The 18,856-nt window shown below is 32.7% G+C and overlaps 3 protein-coding genes across 3 annotated transcripts; all 3 read right to left on the bottom strand.

The window, feature by feature from the left end:
- Positions 1-4,451: 4,451 nt before the first annotated feature.
- LOC107423725 (ethylene-responsive transcription factor CRF4) lies at positions 4,452-6,325 on the bottom strand. The gene has a single exon (XM_016033340.4). The coding sequence runs from the start codon at positions 5,856-5,858 to the stop codon at positions 4,869-4,871; it is 990 nt and encodes a 329-aa protein (XP_015888826.3). The 5' UTR covers positions 5,859-6,325; the 3' UTR covers positions 4,452-4,868.
- A 2,494-nt stretch (positions 6,326-8,819) lies between these two features.
- On the bottom strand, positions 8,820-11,517 carry LOC107424154 (ubiquitin-conjugating enzyme E2-17 kDa). The gene is made up of 4 exons (XM_016033894.4): positions 11,341-11,517; positions 10,264-10,391; positions 9,890-9,994; positions 8,820-9,172 (listed from the first exon to the last, which is right to left on the bottom strand). Exons 1-4 carry the CDS (start codon positions 11,408-11,410, stop codon positions 9,029-9,031), a joined length of 447 nt encoding a protein of 148 aa, XP_015889380.3. The 5' UTR covers positions 11,411-11,517; the 3' UTR covers positions 8,820-9,028.
- A 3,313-nt stretch (positions 11,518-14,830) lies between these two features.
- Positions 14,831-16,911, bottom strand: LOC107423718 (NDR1/HIN1-like protein 6). The gene is made up of 3 exons (XM_016033332.4): positions 16,592-16,911; positions 15,721-16,480; positions 14,831-15,266 (listed from the first exon to the last, which is right to left on the bottom strand). The coding sequence occupies exons 2-3, from the start codon at positions 16,449-16,451 to the stop codon at positions 15,251-15,253; spliced, it is 747 nt and encodes a 248-aa protein (XP_015888818.1). The 5' UTR covers positions 16,452-16,480; positions 16,592-16,911; the 3' UTR covers positions 14,831-15,250.
- Positions 16,912-18,856: the final 1,945 nt, after the last annotated feature.

Genomic DNA, 18,856 nt, shown 5'->3' on the forward strand with positions numbered 1-18,856 from the left:
ACATTCATGAATAAATACCGACAGATGTATTATCACTTACCGCACCAAACTACATAAATGAATATAAAATCTCAAATGAGGAAGAGGAGAGTGGAACGTGCCCTGGAAGTTTGGTGGTTTCTTTCTCAGCTTTGGATTGTTGCCTAGTAGTTCGTCGACGCTTAGAGTTGGGTGCTGATATGCTGCCACCGCGTCTCTTAGTTTGCATCTTCTTAACTCCCTTCTTCGATTGAGATCGCAAATTCCTTTTTGGTACCATTATAAAATACAATCTATAAATGTAACTTGACAATATTAAAAACTTTTTAACTACCTTTAGCCACATAGTCAACTATGTATGCATATATAAATAACCATAATCCTAAATTACGAATACATAATTTATATAATTCTAAACAATACAAAATAATCATTTCAATTTAAATTGCCAATGCTGCTCATTTTCATATACTTTTAAAGTGTATATATATGTATATATATATATATATAACTACGTATAAATAACTTAAAATAACATAAAATTTGATCAAACACATTTATTTATCCAACCAATTCCACATTTTTTATCACTTCCAAAATTAATTTATTTCAGTTTTAATTTTTAAGCTTGTGCCAAACTATAAACCTTAATCAACTCCATATGTTTTTCTCCTTTTGAACCCCAAAACTCTTTATTAAAAAAAAAAAAAAAAAGGTTGACATCATCGATTACGTCAGCAAAACGGCAAGTGGTCTGTTACACATGCACAAAAACGACACGTCGTTTCTAATTAACGACATGTCGTCTTACTAGGACGACGATGTGTCATATGGGCTGGCCGACCGAATGACATGTCGTTAGTAACAGACGACACGTCGTTCGCTTCTCCTTCAACCTCCAGCCGGTAGGCCCGAACTCGCCCGAACAGGGTCTCGTACCCGAATTCCGACCCGGAATTTTCTCCCACCTCCGGCCATCGTTTCAGGCAAAACCGGTCCCATTTTTTTCATCTCTTCATTTCCTACTGATACCCAGTGTCAATCTATCCTAAAACTTAGATTTTAATAACTTCCATATAAAAACCTTAATCTAACATAAATTTCAAATTTTTAACCGCTTTTAAACATCAATAAAGTGATTCACTTTCCTAAACATATCACATTGTACTAAAAAAATGTTATATATTCTTAAAATTCCAAGTATTTGATGTAAATATGAAATCGACACAATATATACATCACACACGGCAATAAACAAAAAAAAAAAAAATTAACTGATGATGCTTATAAGTGGATTAAAAAATACAAAAAAAAATAAATTTTTGTTTTTTAGTTGAAAAGTTAAAAGGGTTTTTCGTGGTATAGGATATGATGTGGGATGGGATGAAGAAAAAGTTTTTCGTGAAAATAGATTGGAAATTAATGTAAAAGGATATGGATGGCTTTTAAAATTATTTTAAAGTTATAATTGATATTAAAAAGTAAAAAAATAAAAATAAAAAATAAAAAGATATATTTAGTTAACGCCTTTGCCAAGGAGGATAAAGGGCCAAATTCCCCTTTAAGAAAACAACCAATTATATTTCAGATTTTGATACTTACGTAAGTTTTTTTTTTTTTTTTTTTTTTTTGAAAAAGATACTTAAGTTGAATTCATCAAATCTATCAATGGAGGACATATTCTAAAGTTAAATAATGTCATTCACAAAAAAATAAAAAATAAAAAAAGTAATTATTGTCAGACTTGCACTTGAGAGTTGAGGGATGAGGCCCAGGCCAGTTAAATAATGTCATTCACAAAAAAATAAAAAATAAAAAAAGTAATTATTGTCAGATTTGCCTTGAGAGTTGAGGGATGAGGCCCAGGCCCAGGAACAAAGTTCATTAGCATCAAAAGCCGAAATAAATAAATAACAAATAAATAAAGTTGAAATCAATGGCACGCAATTATAGACCGTAGACCCCACCAATGTCATAAGCTGCTGAAGATCTCTTGCAAATCTCTTTCCCTGGAATGGACGCAATTGGTAGGTAAAATGGCCTCACTTACCCCACCCATTCTGTAAAGACCGCATGATTAGTAGTAAGATTTCGAATGACCCATATATTAATTAGCAAAACAATTTTATCATCTCTATTGGGCTCACTCCCCTATTGTGACCCACTTGAGTATGAGTAAAAAAAATTGTTAAACGGACGGAGGCCCAGCAACCTAGAGGACGTCGTTTTTCCACCTTCAGGCTCACCCTCTCTCTCGCTTTTGCTGTGTTTCAATTCTCATTTATTTTTGGGCGTTAGAACTTACAACCCCCACGTTATTCTCATGATCAACGGAAGTCAAAAAGAGATGACACATCCTACGCTGCCTTTGTGATTTTGTAGCTAATTTAATAATTAAAAAACGATGTTAGCAGTACAATCTTCCAAATTATTATTATTATTTTTTTTTAACCTAACTGTCATTGCCTTTTTCTTCTTTTTCCTTTTGGGTATAGTTTGAAGAATGTTCCTTGTACCTTTTTATTTTTTTGGCATGTATTTTGGCCTTAAATTAATCCTTTTAATAATGTTAAGGTGATAACTTGGACCGTGAAGTTTCATATAAAGAACATTTGAAGATAAGAGATCCATTCAATGGGTTTCCAAAAATGCCCTGAAATTTAAGAAATGTTCATGTTTAAAATAAAATCAGGATGGGAGGATAGTGATATTCAGTAGAAAGAATGTTAAAATGATTTTGCAGGATCACAAAATTGATAAAAAGAATGGTAGGGACCACACCCACTTGCAGAAAACACAGAAATGTAAGTAGGACCCTCCCAATAACAGTCGGACCCTAATATATTATATGTAAGCTAAGTGACGAACTGTAATCAACAAGAAATCTGATTTTATTGTCCTATTCAATATTGATTTCGTAATGAATTGCATTTCATCAAACACCTTGAGCTCTATTCAAAACTTTTTCGTCTTTTCATTTAGTTTTCTTATAAATTTTTTTTTTTTCTAAATTTTTCTTTTCCCTTATAGCTAGGCCTTTTGGTCTACATCAAAAGGCATGCAGAACAGTATAACTCTGTGAGGTAGGGCAGGACAGCACCAGCCCAGACAGACAAAAATCAGCAAAATGTGGGCTACGTACTGACATAGTTTTCTGATTTTATTTTATTTTTCTTCTGTAGTAACTCTTTCTTTGTTTCTTTCTTTCTTTTTTTCAAATTTTGGAAATGATAAGTCTGACAACCAACCAAATGCTTGTACGCTGATGAGCTTGCTTAGACCATTGAGTTTTTAGGAGCTCGCTACCCAACAATAATGCCATTCTTTTATGAACTTTGACTCTGTTATTGATGTCGCCTTCTCAATTTTAAACTTAATGACAAAAAAGTATCAGCCTTACAAACACTGGGAATTCAGGATGCAGCTGTATCTTAGGCACCCATTATCATAAATGAAATATATAAAAAAGATGGAAGATGCATTCTTTTAATTTAATATTGTTAATTCTACATTTAAATTTTCCTTTTTTTTTTCTTTGGCAACTCAACTTTTAAATATGTTGCTGAAGCACTTTTATTGAAATGCAACATTATGAGTTGCCATTGGACAAAAAGAGTTGAGAAAGGGACCCAACTACAGGCTTGCAATATGGTCTGATATCATCGGCGTGTTTATGCAAACATTTGCAGCGAGAGTTTGCAAGTGGGTCTGATAAAAAGGAAAATCTATCGACTGTTGTGAATGCTAATCTTTCCAACCTACTGAGTCATGCCTGCCGGAGATTCAACAAGCATGCCGGGATCTCACCTGTTAAAGGCAATCAATGTCTTGGAATTTCTACAAAAGCAACGTTCTATATACTTTACTACTTACTACTACTACTGCCCAAAATTTTCTTTTAAAGTTAATTAGACTTTTCTTCTTAGATTGCAAAAGAGTTTTCTACCATTACAAATACAGTTTGTATTTTTTTCTTGGTAAATAATACAGTTTGTACTGTAATTAATTTTGATCAGAGACAACATTTTTTGGTAAATAAATATGTACCAAAATCCATGTTGTGTGGTAGGTTTTGTCCACGTTATATAACCTTTACTTAAGTCCTTTTGGACTCCAAGAAAACCAAACCGTTTTCCAATTACTTATTTTGGTCAATGCATTGGAAAGCCTCATCAACTTCATTTCATTCTATTATAAACAAATATCTGCCAAAACTAGCTACATATTGTATGAATATTCTTTTGCTTAAAGATGTACTTGATTAGAAAACAAACGTTAGAAAGAGCTATGGCTTACAAAATCCTGACGGTGCATTGCGCACCTTCAATATGGGAACTACTTTATTTGCATGGCAGAAACTTTTGACTCGATTCCAATTGACACAGCCCACACAACTGTATTTTATAAAATCTAATGAGAAGAGACATATTAAAGTGGCAAAATCATCAATATTCTTACAATAATAAGGTCCCAACTAATTATCTCTGCGATAAGATGGAAATTTTAAAATTGAAAACAATAATAAAAGAAAATCTAGAATTTCACATTTTTTTAATATTGCTGCAAATTAAGCACAAGAGCCACGAATTTACATACCAAGTAAGTAACAAAATCAAAACAAAAATAAGAAAAAAAAAAAGAAAAAAAAAAGAACATAGTATATAATAAAAAATACAAAAATAAATAATGTCAAAACTCCACTCGGAATCTACCACCTCAGCAAATTTCGAAACTTGAGAAGTTTACCAAATTTTTTTTTTTTTTTTTTTGGGGGGCACCCACCGCTTGAACAGTTCTATCTGGATTATACTTTCCCACACTGTGTTTGATGCTCCGGAAACCATTACTCAGTACTCACTCACTCAATCACACACTTTGGCTGGTTTCATTCATTGCATAACCAAATGATCTTGGAAGTAGTTATCCACATCCCATTTACACGACCCAAAATCTTCATCCAAATCCACCGACATATCCCCGAAACCCTCCTCCTTCCAAACCATAGTGGTTTCCGGTACCAAACTCATTTCGTCCAAAAATATCGGCGGAGGAGGAGTTTCCGATTCCAAACAATCTTCCAAGAAATTCGAATCTAACAAAACAAACCCATCATCATCGGACTCTAATTGTAAAGGTAAAGGTCTCCATTCATCACTCTGCTCTGCCTCCTCCTCCTTTACCTTCTTGATGTTGTTGTTGTTGTTGTTGTTGTTGGATTCGAATTCAACTGGTTGAAATCGTAGAACCGAGGTAGGAGAAGACAGTCTAATTTGGCACTCTTGATCAGAGTCCTCATTCTCTATTTTTTTTCCTTCTCTATCTTTTCCAGGTGGCTTTAAGAAATTGGTGAGAGCGTCTGGTCCTTTAATGCTAATGGCTGCTCTGTCATACACCAGAGCAGCTTCCTCCGCCGTCTCGTAGGTTCCGAGCCAAATCCTGGCCCGTCGGAGAGGGTCTCTGATTTCTGCAGCCCATTTCCCCCATGGTCTTTGACGAACACCTCGATATCTTTTTCCATTTGGGAAATACTGCTCGCTGGCTGGTTGTGGTGGTTTCGATTTCGATGATGCCACCACTTGCTTTGTCTTATTATTATTATTATTCCTACTATTCCTGCACTCAACACCACCATACTCTTCAATTCGTACCTCGTTCACCAGCTTTTTCACTCTGCAAACCGAATTCAAGACTCCGCCTCTGCCTCCTTGTAAGTCTTCGTCTTCACCGCTGGAAGAGTCCGTTGCGTCTTCATCCATAACGGAAATGCGAACGATTCTTGGCTCTTGCCTTTTTACCAGCGAATGGGATTTCACCAATTTGTTGGTTACCGTTCTGTGCTCTGTGTATCTGATGTATCTGACGGATTTCATCTCTAACATATTTATTCGCTAACTAAACCAAACCAAACGGGTAGTGCTCATGAAAAATTTAGTTTGGTTTACTGACGAGTTGGAAAAACAAAAAAATTTTGAAAAGTGGAATGGTTGATAACGATTTAACAACAAAAAACGAGTTGTTGATGATAAAACACTTTAACAAAAGCCAAAGTTAAGGAGGAAAGAGATGGGTTTTGGGTTTGGGGGTGTTTGGATTCGTGAGAAGAGAAGAGAAGAGAAGAGAAGAGAGCGGTGAATGAATTAGAAGGAGTTGAGAAGAAGAAGAAGAAGAGCAGTCAGAATCCCAGGAATCGCTGTTTTATAGGAGTATCCCAGTGGATTTGGATCCTCCCCTTTCGATAATATCTAGTTGGTTTCAGTGTTACCATGCCATCTCTCTCTTCTTCTTTTTTTTATCATTTATTATTATTATTTTAATCTAATGGTCACAATTATTATTTGCGCTAAACCATCGCATTTAATATTTTATTGTTTATATCTATTTTTAAATTTTTTAAATATTGATTTATTCAAAAATTATAAATGGTATTCCCTTGTTTTTTTTCCCCAATGGTTCCGCTACTTTTTCAATTCGTGAACACGTGCTGAGTTTATATTGGTTGATGTTCATTATTTTAATTTGAGAAATTATACATAATTTCGATTGTAATCATGTATTTTTAAGTAATGAAATTAATTAATTAATTAATGAATGTGGGAAATAATGGTAAATAAAAAACGTGTTGCTTGTCAACCAAGCACACGACTCTTCCTTTCCATTTCCGTCAATGGCATCTACTGTATACACATTGGTTATCACTCTTTTTTCTTTTTTTCCGTTTTTCTGCTTTAATTGTTTTTCAGTCTTTATAAATATAACCAACGTAATGAAATATCATGTTCCGTTATTTATTATTTTTTACTATTCACATTTTAGTTATATTATTTATTTATTCATTGATAAAAACTTCAACATAATTTTTCTTTTCGATGTCAACTTTTAGCATAATTTAATATGTATATTGGATTTCGCATGCATATATCAAATTAGTAAAAGCAGAATCTTTAGAAAATGAAAAAAAAAAAAGTTTAAATAAATAAAAATAAATTAATTAATTTGTGAATCAGAGTAGGACAAGTCAGATATATATGGGGTAGAGAATTAATTGAAACCGATGGAGTTTGGGAGGTACAGGGTACAAATTTTGTTGGCTTGGGGTTCAAGAAAGAGCAAGAAGTTCGTTGAAAAGGTAGGTGGGAAATAAAAAAACACCTTGTCATTATCTTTCATTTGCTTCCCGTGACTTCCCTTTCATTTTCTTCACATTTCTCATTCAATGTTGGAGAATTTCAAATCCTATACGGGATATATATATATATATATATATAATTTTTAAAATCCAATTCCTTTCCGTTATTTTAAAAATATTTAGCAAATGTCTAGCACTCTCACTGCTTCGCAAACTCCAATTTATATGGACTGCATTAAATACCTAGTTGCAACTTGGAAGCCAAGTAAGCCAACTGATTATCCAATTTGTTGATTATCTTATAGTGTTTGGGTTTCAATGACAATAGCAAATAAATATAAGTTAATTTATTGGAAGACACAGAGTCACACAACAATACTAAAATATTGGAATTAAAATTATGTTGTTAAAACTTAAAACAATGTTTGTTTATAAAAAAAAAAAAAAAAAAAAAAATTCCTGAAGTATTTATGGAGCATGGATTTTTGAACAATGGAGTCATTACTTTGACACCATGTGGAACACTTATTAAAATTTATAATAATAAATTTGTAAGGAGTGAATTGTGCACGATGCATGATTTATATTTAGTACATGTCCTCTTTATTAATGCAAAAATAAAACTTTTTATGTAAGTATTTATTAATACTCTTGGAACGTTTTGGTTTGATGACGATTCTTCTTTGCAAAGGTACTATATCATATAGGGGTATCTTGCAGTTTACTTTTTTGACCACATCTCTACCTCAGTCAGTCCTCTATGCCTCTGTAATCAGTTTGGGTTTAAAATTCGAGTGTCCTCGTAACACTAGCATGGAAAGAACAACTTACAAAGATAAAATCTCCTCGTCATTTTATTCTTCATGTCGTCAAAAAGAAAAGCTGGCTGCTTTTAAATTTCTATTTCTGGGTCCAACATCATTTTATGCAAGTTGCAACCTTTCTTTTCGTTTCATTTTTCTTTTTTTTTGGGGGAATTCCACGATTTAACCCTAAGGACCATTATCCTTAGCTCTTAAGATAGTTTTAGTCGTTTGATTAACATCTGAAACACGTTATAAACCAACAAAGTACTAGAATTAGCTTGACCATAAGGTTGGATAAGCTTTTCAAACCCAGTGCCCGTAGAGCTTCAAAAAGAAAAAACAATAAAAAGCTAGAAAATTGGTAATAACTTTATTGTATTGGATTTGATGTCACTGATTAAATTCTCTCCATCAATCACTATATGTGTTCCCGGGAGGCGTTTCCTTCGTTATGAGGGGTTGAGGATGAAGTTAAAAATGTCAGCTTGCACTCCTGCAGCGTAAAGGACCAGTCATGGCAACGAAAAGGTAGTAAATTTTTGTGAAATGATTATACAGCCATAGTTTATCACAAGATTATTTTTTAAGATCGTCCAAAGTCCCACGCACAATTCACTTCAAAGGCATCCTTTTGAGCACGGTAAACTTCCAGCAGCATCCTCTTTACACAGTCTTGATGATCACGGCTTATAGCTACCAGTCAAACCGAGGTTTCATCAAGATTAAAGTTATTCAACCATGTCCAAATTGTGTTCTGGTAAAACAAACAATCAGGGCCCGGCGAAATCTCATGCTGTCAATTCTAATAAATAGTGGTGTACAAAAAAGCAGTGCAACATGAATTAGGGTGTGTGAGGGCTGTAAATGTTGCCTAAAATAGGTGTTGAGATAAATATAGAACTTGCACATTCACAAAAACCAAGCACTTGGTATATAAAACAACATCAACTACTAATTTGCATAGTTCAATTTCTTAGAATGGTCTTTCCAAGAGGGCGGCGATATATAGACTATTCTTCAATTCTATTATAAATAGTGAAAGTACAGATCACACTTCTTTTCTACATAACAAGGAATATATAAGTCAACATCCTAAATGCCCTCACCACAAAGCACACTAGCCCATGGCATACTTCTGGGTCCAGCTCCTAGCAGTCGTCTCATACTTGGCCCTGTCTGTCTTGTACATATGAGCGATCTCTGGTACTAAAGGGTCATCTGGGTTTGGGTCCGTCAACAGGGAACAAATCGAGAGCAAAACCTGAAATGGAAACAAGAACCTTTCCCTCCCATTTAAAAAGCAGTAGAGATGAAATAGTGAAGAATGGTGTAAAGCAACCATGCATCTAACATAGGGCGACCATCTATGCTCCCATCCTCAAAATTTTTCCTACATAATTGGAGCCTAACCCTAAGGGATATGTTCCCAAACAAAATCTAGATGGCATATAGACAGCTAAAATAAACAACAATGGAACAAATTTTGCTCAATGTGATTTTACCCTTTCACTTTCTAGTAACATTCTGATCACAGTATTAAATCGGACACATCCAAAACCAGGTGGATGTCAGGAGGGAAATCATGTACCGGTCAGCTCTTTTTGGATCGACCCTTCCACATGAAACTTCTCCCAATTACAGCATGTTACCATTACCAGGTACGCAAGGGACTCAATTATTATAAAATACCACATCAACAAAAAGGGTTTTAGGCCCTCAGTAAGACTACAGGCAAGGGGATCTGAGATACATAAGGAAGCCACCACAGTATTCACCACTAACACACCATTTCCATCTTGTTGCATGGCTAGGAATGGAATGATCATCCAGTCGGGCTAAAACTTCCCAATGCAACTACCATCTAATTCTTGTGGCCAAATTGATCTATAATTCCCGTGCCCATGCTTATCTCGGGTTAGGAAAGTTCAGAAACACATAAGGAATTAAATGGTAAAGAAATCATTTAAGAATTCAGAACCTTGGATATTGTCAGGGCCGGACTCCACTGCTCTTTCAAAATGTCAAGACAAATACTGCCATTGCTGTTGATATTAGGGTGAAAAACCTTAGTTCTGAACGCAACCTGCAAAAAAGCAAACAAAAAAAAATTAGAATAATCTATTATGTTCATTGAAGTTCATTTCTCAATATTAGCACAACATATAACGTAAAAAAGTGTCAATGTGTATTATGATAGAAATCCCATTTGACTAAGAAGTTACCATCACATGATGAACAACGAATTTAGAATAATCCACCACTCCAAGCATTGTTTAAAAAAATAGGAAATTCAACCAAAAAAAATACAAGAAAAACTAAAATCTGAGCAAGTATATTATATCTACATCAGACCTTAGGAGGTTTAAATGGATAATCCGGAGGGAAATGAATAGTAACTAGAAAAACACCCCCTGCATAAGGACTATCCGGGGGGCCCATTATCGTTGCTTGCCAATGGAACATGTCTTCAGCTACAGGGCCTGTCACCAAGGACAAGTTTACATCAAATTGATTTCACAGAGAGGAAGAGAGACAGAGAGCATAATTACATAAGATGTGATGCAAAGACAACTCTTTTACACTGATAAAAACACATTAAGAATCAAGTGTAGGAGGTAAAGCACCATTAAAAACAACCGCCAGAATGACAAAGATGAAAACGTGATACAGATCCCAAAAATCATTTCCAACTCAAACTACATAAAATGCTGATTGCCAAGTCTATCAACATTATTGGCAATGCAATTGCAATTATACGATCAAAACAGCATGAAATTGTTAACTCAACATGAGAACCATTTAAAGCTAAAAGAAACCAACTTAAACATCAACAAGAGGTTGACTACCATCTGCTGCCCCGTCACGTACCCATACCCATAATAAGTATGAATTCAAACAACTTCCACAGCTAACATTTATAACTTTTGTTCCTACTATATATGACAATCATGACAACGTAATCAATCTATCCATCTATTCCTCCATATATATTCAGATTATTCGTAAAACAAATTTATGCCATTAGGCTGATAATTTGCCACGAACCAACTTCAGAAATGGTTTTGCAAAGTCATATTGAAGGCTAGTATAGCTTCCAAACTAAATAACACTGACAAAGTCATGAAATTAACACATACTTCATTTCTTATGCATCATGAAAACACCACACAGAAAACAAAAATATATGATAAATTTAGTAAAATCAGATTGCATAATTTAAAGAAACAAACAAAAAAAATTTGTTCTTTTCTAACGAAAACTTAAATAACAAAATTTAACAAATTCATGAAGACCCAGAAGCTCAAAAGAGACAAAAACCATAGATCGAGTCATAAAAGGAGCTTAGACATGAAAAGCAAAGACAGAGGCTAAGAGCAAAAAGAGTACATGACGGGAAAAATAAATGGAAAATCAAGAAGAAAATTGCACCTGCGCTGCAAGAGGTGGGTGGGTCTTTCTGGAGATCCTTAAGCTCCTTCAAGATCCGTTTCGAAGCCATGGATGAACCTCAAAGATCGTTACGGATCTAAAAGGAAAGAAGTTTAGACAGATGGAGAGAGAGACAGGGGAAAGAAAAAAAGAAAGAATAAATTTGACGAAGTGTACAAAACAGGGTCAGAGAGAGAGAGAGGGATATGTATGTATGTATGTGTATGTACGTGTAGCTGAGAGAGACGTTTAAACTTCAAGTTCGCCTTTCATCGTATGTGAATCTGATTCTGTGATGCCTAGATTGATTTTGGACCGTTTGTTTTAATGACTATTTTTTATCAAAAATGAACACGGTTGTGGTTGGATTAGAATAGCACCCAACGGACATGTGATTGGTCCTTCTGTAGGCCCCACTTCACATTTCAGATACATTTTGATACCATTTGCCAATTGGCCCTCCACAGGTGAAAGATGGACCAAGTAATTATACATTATACAATGCCCACAGCAATTTAGGCTTTTTTTTTTTTTTTAAATGGTTTGTAAATTTAAATATTAAATATATGTTTGGTTTATTGGAATAAATATATTATTATGTTTTAATTTTAATAAATTTTAAAATATTTGGAGCATATTTCGATTTATATTGATTATCATGTATTAAAAATATATAAATAAATATAAAATTTTAATGCAAATTAGTTTTTATTAAATTTAAAATTTTTAGAAAAAATTATTTGTAAAGTTTGGATTTTGATTTTAAGTTAAAATTTTTATCAAACATTTAAATAAAAAAAAATTTATTTTCTATTTCATGAATAATTATTTTTATTTTTAAATAAATTATTATTTTGTATATTAAACGTAATTTAAATTTTTTTTAATTTATTCAACAAAATTAGATAATTTAAATTACGTTGGAAATTTTTTTTAAAATAATGGTAATCCTATATATCAAACTTAATCTAAATTTTTTAAATTTATTTAAAAAATTAAAAAAATTAAATTACATTGGAAAAAATGTAAAATGGTATTGAAAAAAATAATTTAACCACAAAAAGAGGCATGATTTATATGTATTATGTATATTTTAATATTCACGGAAAATAATGTGTATTTTAATTTAATAAGTTTTGTACTATCTATTTTTCTGTGGCTATCAGCTTATTGCTGTTCTCTTTTTATGAAAATAAATAAATAAAAACAATCAAATCAGTACTAGTAAAAGCTTTGAACATGTAGAAGTGGACTAGAGATATATCATAATAGGACTTCAACTAACTACCAAAAAAAAGAATAGGATTTCAACTATAGAGGAATAGAGAATAGAAGGGAAGAACACTCCAGATCAATTAGAATATTCAATATCTCCTATGTCCTTTTTTTATTTTTATTATTATTATTTTTTTTTTTTTGTGTGTGCGTTGTATGTGTGTTCTTTTTCTTTTTTCTTTTTTCTTTTTTTTCTTCTCTTTCTGCATCGGCTAGGCGAGGCGCATGTATTTAGGTTTATAGTTTTATATATATATATAATTGAGCCTTTAATTTAGGCAATCGTGAGACTTGAATATCTAGATTCTTAATTCGAAGGATAAGTTTTTTATCAGTCTTTCTATTTATTTAATCTTTTGCATAGTGTTATTTGTTAATGTATTTAATTTTTTTTTTTTTTTTTGCTTTTCTACTCAACTATTTGTTAAACTTAATTGTTTGTTATTGCTAATAGCAGTTAGAGTTTGTAAATATATTAATTAGCGACAAATATAAAGAAAAGAAAACAAATATTAAATTTAACTGCTAACATAATTTTAAATTATATTTTATTTTGATATTTATTTTTTTATAATTAATTGAAATGTTTAATTAACATTAACAAAGAAGTGAACAAATTACATGACCATCATCAATATGGTAGAAAAAATTAAAAATAAGCACGTAACAAATGCCACTTTAATAAATCAAATTTGTTAGAAAATGATGACCCCAATTTTTTTTTTAAAAAAAAGGCTTTTTTCAAAAAAAAAAAAAAAGAAAGAAAGGCTTTTTTTTTCAAAAAAAATCTGCGGATGTCGTTTATGGGACAGGATAATCAATAATTTTGAATTTATTTTTATCGCAAGCATATTTTTTTTTTTTTTTTTTTTTAGTCTTTTTCTTCAAAATAATCAACCTTGATGAATAAGAATATAATATTTCATTCTCCAAACATTTTCTTACATATATAAAAGAATAGGGGTCTACCGTTTCAACCAATTGAAAATTGATGGGCTTTTAGAACCTTTAGATAGATACACATTCTGCATTTGCCCATGATCCGCGAATGGTCCTAAGCTTGGTATGTTACTTGTTATCGGAATAGCACACATGTTGCTAACAATTTTTGTCTATTTACTTCTATTTTCCAAATTAGTTTCCAAAAGCTTCCTAAATTGAAGTTTAGATTTTCAGGATTAACACATATAAGAATTAATCTGCATATTTTAAACCAACACCATAACATAATTTGGTTGAATATTAAAATATAGAGGACCAAGAATATAATAATAAAAATAATAATAGCAGCTAATTTTTTTAGTTAAAACATGACTCAATCTCTATCAATACGAATTGAGAAAAAAAATTGTTTTCTCTCCCGAAATATAAATATTACGCCTAAGTAATTCTGTTCTTTTTTACTTTTTTTTTCTTTCCTTTTTTTTGTTTTTGGGGGGGGGGGGGGGGGGGGGGGAGGGGGAGGTTGTAAATTAAGTAAATTTCCTCCATTCATTAAATAACAGAAGGAACACAGAATAAGTAGATAATAAGTAGAAAGAAGTACGTAAAAGAATGCTTACCAAAGGAAACCCACCAAACATAGCATTTCATAGGAAAGAAATTTATATATAACTCTACACCCGTCGTTGCTTTTCTTTCCCCTTTTTAATGCCACAACAAAAAGAATGCACACCCAAAGAAAATGCGTGCGCATTCAATTTTAGGCTAAACAATTTAAAGACACGAATCCAAAATCTCTTCCAATTACATCAAAGAAACATGCGTGGTCCAATTTGATTGTCGCTTGCAACCTACTTGTATAGTATGTGAGAGAATAATGGGACTCTTGGCCATTTAAAATTACAAACATTTTTTTCCCCTATGGTCAAACTTTTTTTTCTCAATTAAGCACCTAAATTAAATAAAAGCCTTGTCAAATGGATTAGACTTCTAGAATCTTTCTGTGCATCTCACTCCTACACAAAGCAGATAACCTATATCTATCTTGCTTTTTCATTTTCTTTGCAAGGCGGCCATTCTTTGCAGTCATCCATAAGTTGCATACCAAACTTTCAATGCAACCAAAAGAATATTATGTTGCACCTCATTTTTAAAAATATTACAAATTAAAAAAATGTTACACCTTAATTCGTTGCATTTGTTATTCTTTGCTTCTTTTATATATATATATATATAATAGTAACAATAATAATAAAATTGCAAGCTGTCAGGATACAGGAACCGAATATTAAACCCCACATCAACTACAAGAATCTTTACATTAAAAGATTGATGATAATCAGATCAAAATAACCACCAAAATATTAAATACATGAATAAATTAAATCCCAGTCCCAAATTTTTTTAACCTGTGTTTCCAAAACATCAGAGAAACATCCAAAAGCTTAAAACATGATCCTTTGCAGCATAAAGCTGCTATCGATGATACCCCTTTCATTTCTTTTTCTTTCTCTAAGCAAAGAATATGTTTTTATGTGTTTATTTCTACAAATATATATAAAGGAAAAAAAAGAAAAAAAAAAAAGGACTAAATATAATTACCCACAAATCCAATATTTAAATGAAAATATTCGGCTGAAACTTGCAGGCAGCCACCAAATTGTTGATCGCTCTTCACATGTGAAGGACCATATCAATGTATGTTGATCCTGCAGTCAAACCAACAATCAAAATCAAAATTAAACTTGACACATCAACCCCACCTCCCCTAACACCTAATCAATAAGTTATAATTACTTTATTGTGAGGCTATACTACATACTCTGTTTGAGAAACAGAGTATGATTTTTAGACCCTAAATGTAATTGAGTGTGATACTTTTTTACAGCTCAAGCAATATCTTTCACAGCCAACACATTTAACATGTGGCAATGAAATCTCACTTCCATCTACCTATTTCACATTGCATTGAATCATCCAACTACATGCATTAACATTTGATCAAATCTCTTAAAAAGCAACTGAAATAAAACAAGTCACAAACAAACAAGAAAACTATGTGCCTTCATGTTTTAATAATCTGTTTAATATGTCAAATATGAGCAATCAAAGATTAACTACTTTTTGCAAAAAGTATTAAAAGAAGAAATAGATGTTAATTACCATCTGAGAAAATTGACAGTGCACTTGGGCATTTCACCACCACCGTCAAGGCTCTTGAAGGTCATTCCGCCACAAGACACTGTGACTCTCAGAGCTCCTATTCTCCACCTTCCCACGACATATCCAAGACTGGTGCGAGCCTTAACTCTCACCTCCAAATTCTTGGTTTTATAGCCACTCTTGAGCTTCCGTCCATCCTTATCATCAATTAAACGGTTCTTAGTCGAACTCTCAATCTTTAAGCTCGTTACGTTTTTTATGCCTTGTGTGAAGCCGGCCACTTCCGACTGACCCAATTCGGTCTCGCTTTCGCCTTTGCCAACAATCGCATTGATTTGGGTGCGTCCGTAATACACCTTCAATTTGGTGTTTGGGTTCTTAACTTCGATCCGGATCACCGTGCGGGCATCCAGGTAAGTTGCGTCGGTTTTAACGGTGACCTTGAATTCGGGGATCCGATAGGACTGGAGGTGGAAAGTTGGGATTTTGGGAGAGAACCAGAGGTATGAAACCCCACCCACCACCAAAACGATGATGGTTAGGATGACGATGAAAAAGCAGAGGAAGCAACAACACGTACGGCAACAGCTCCTGCGTTTCCTCTTGGTTCGAAACGAAGGCGGGAGGGTAGGTTTTCGAGGCGGAGGTCTAGCCACGGGTTTTCCGGGTGCACTCGGGTCCCTATAACCGGGCGGTTTCTGGAGCGCCGGTTTCATTGGTGGCTCTCTCATGTTTTTGAAGCTCTTAGTTTTTCACTCCTCTGCCAATTCACATATTAAACAGACTGATTTAAAATTTGAATTTCATTAAAGCAAGCAAATTTGATTTAAATCGGAATGCAAAAGAAGTAGGACGAAAAAGACACACAAACCTTGAAGCTGGAGATGAAAAACTAACTAACAGTGGTGGAACATTAGAAATTTAAAAAAACAAAAAATAAAACGAGAAAATAATAAAAAAGCAGGGCAATGGAACAGGGCAATGCAAGGAGAGAGATCTGCAGTGAGGAATTCTGAGACTGAGGAAAAAATAAATAAATAAATGAAGGAATAGAAAAAGCAAAAGTACTATCTCAAAATCTCAATCTTTGGAAATCGGATCACGAGGGCAGAGTCATTCTATTTATGAAGAGGCTTGCTGCTTGGAGAAGATAGAGAAAGAGAGGAAAGAGATAGAGAGAGAGAGAGAGAGAGGGTGGTGTTGTCTCTTATGGAAAGGATTTTGGAGGCTACCGATGGCACCAATTGAAGCGCGAGATTCACGCGCGGTGTTTTAACTGCTGACATGGCCCCATCGTCTTTGACACCTTGCACTCCTCCTCTACTCACCCACTGCGACCAGTTCTACTCTCTCATTTTGCTTTCCAGCCCTTCGATTATTTGACTGCTTTCCTTCTTTCATCTTCGTCTCTTTTTTTTTTTTTTTTCTTTATTTTTTTTTTTGGTTAATATTTTGTTTCCCGTAATTGAAATTATCCAATTATCCTTTTGTGTGTTTTTTAGTTTCCCTTTATTTGGAATAGTCACTGGCAATTAAGCATAAAACGCCTTGTCTTCGTTGGCATTCTTTTATTCTTTACCCATTTGGAAATTTATTGGTAAACTGGTCTGTATCTGCTTGATTTTTACCTTTTCTTCTTCTTTATTTATGTCTCAGCTCCAATATATATTATTTATCTTCATTTCCATTTAAACTAAGCCAAAGAAAATACATATTTGATTGAATATTATGATCATATTTAATATTTGAAATGGTTATTCTTATCAAAATAAAAATATGTATTCATAGTAATTAAAAAATTGAAAAAGGAATATATATATATATATATTGATATATTTTATTATTATTTTAAATTAGATTTAATGTTTAATCTTTATAAAAAAAATTCATTTCCAAAAATCAAATATGAAAAAAAAAATTAATTACAAAATTTATAATTATTTATGTACTTTTAATTTAAAACAAACAATCTCAAATTAAATATATTTTAAATATGATAAATATTTTTATCTTTAAAAGTAAAAAACAACAATTGTAAAGCTTTTTAAAAGAAATTATCATTTTAAGCTTATTTTAAATGAATGATTATTTCTTAAAATAAAGAATAAATAAATATTCATGTGGAATAAATATTTTTAAAATTTAAAATCTATCAAATATAATAATAATTAATCTTATAAAATAATTATTCTTTTTCTACATTTACTTCATACACCATATCCTTAGACACAATGTTAAAATATCATTAATATCAGCAATTGAAAAATAAATAAATAATCTTGCAACCAAAACTCATAAGATGATATGATTTATACAAAATTAATTACTACAATTCAATAATTCAACTAACGATTTTATGAAATAAAATTACATTATAAGTAAATATTATTGAATACCGTGTAAGGTTCTATATAAAATTGCTTAATATTTCTATAAATCCTGCATAAATTACGTGAGATTAATTATGCTACAAGTACAAATATCAGTGTCATGATTTTGCAAGTGGTATGGACAACTCTTACGAATAAATGAACGTGGGTTTAGAATACGGATAAAAATTTAATGCATTTTGCTTTGAATATATAATTTTTTTTATATAAAACAAAAACAAAATTCAAAAAACAGATTATGGGTATTCTCAAAAAAAATAAAAAACTGGAGGATGTTGTCTCTAGTTGCAGAGTGGAAGGGGATCACTGACTCCAATGGGCACCGCAGTGGATTTATCGAAAGTCCCCCAGGTTCATAAAACAGAAAGGAAGAACAAACAGAGAGAGAGAGAGTTGTAATTTCACAAAATATTGGGAGTAATTTATTAGTATACGACGTTAAAATACAGGTATACTTGTGGATGCTGCATGTTCGTCCACGTGGGACTGGAGCCTGCCTTGCCGTTATCCATAACTTTGTCCATTTCACCCACGACAATCTCCACGAAGTGGCCGCACATTACTCAATTTCTCTATTTATCATTATACCCCTGCCCCTGCCCCTGCCCCTGCCCGCCAAGCTCTGTTTGTTTTGTTTTTCCTCTTTTTTTTATATAATCCGGTGATTGGAAGCAACCAGGTGTATGTTCTCTGCCATTTAATTATTTCTAAATTTTATTTCTACAACAGTTACTGGAATTGTGGAA

Source organism: Ziziphus jujuba, chromosome 7 (genome assembly GCF_031755915.1).
Source record: "Ziziphus jujuba cultivar Dongzao chromosome 7, ASM3175591v1".
NCBI lineage: Eukaryota > Viridiplantae > Streptophyta > Magnoliopsida > Rosales > Rhamnaceae > Ziziphus > Ziziphus jujuba.

Bases quoted from the DNA above. Each gene is read 5' to 3' on its own strand.
- LOC107423725 (XM_016033340.4), bottom strand. From the start codon at position 5,858: ATGTTAGAGATGAAATCCGTCAGATACATCAGATACACAGAGCACAGA.
- LOC107424154 (XM_016033894.4), bottom strand. From the start codon at position 11,410: ATGGCTTCGAAACGGATCTTGAAGGAGCTTAAGGATCTCCAGAAAGAC. The intron at 10,392-11,340 runs GTGCAATTTTCT...CCTTGGTGACAG, and splicing joins ACCCACCTCTTGCAGCGCAG to GCCCTGTAGCTGAAGACATG. The intron at 9,995-10,263 runs GTCTGATGTAGA...GCTTTTTTGCAG, and splicing joins ATCCATTTAAACCTCCTAAG to GTTGCGTTCAGAACTAAGGT.
- LOC107423718 (XM_016033332.4), bottom strand. From the start codon at position 16,451: ATGAGAGAGCCACCAATGAAACCGGCGCTCCAGAAACCGCCCGGTTAT.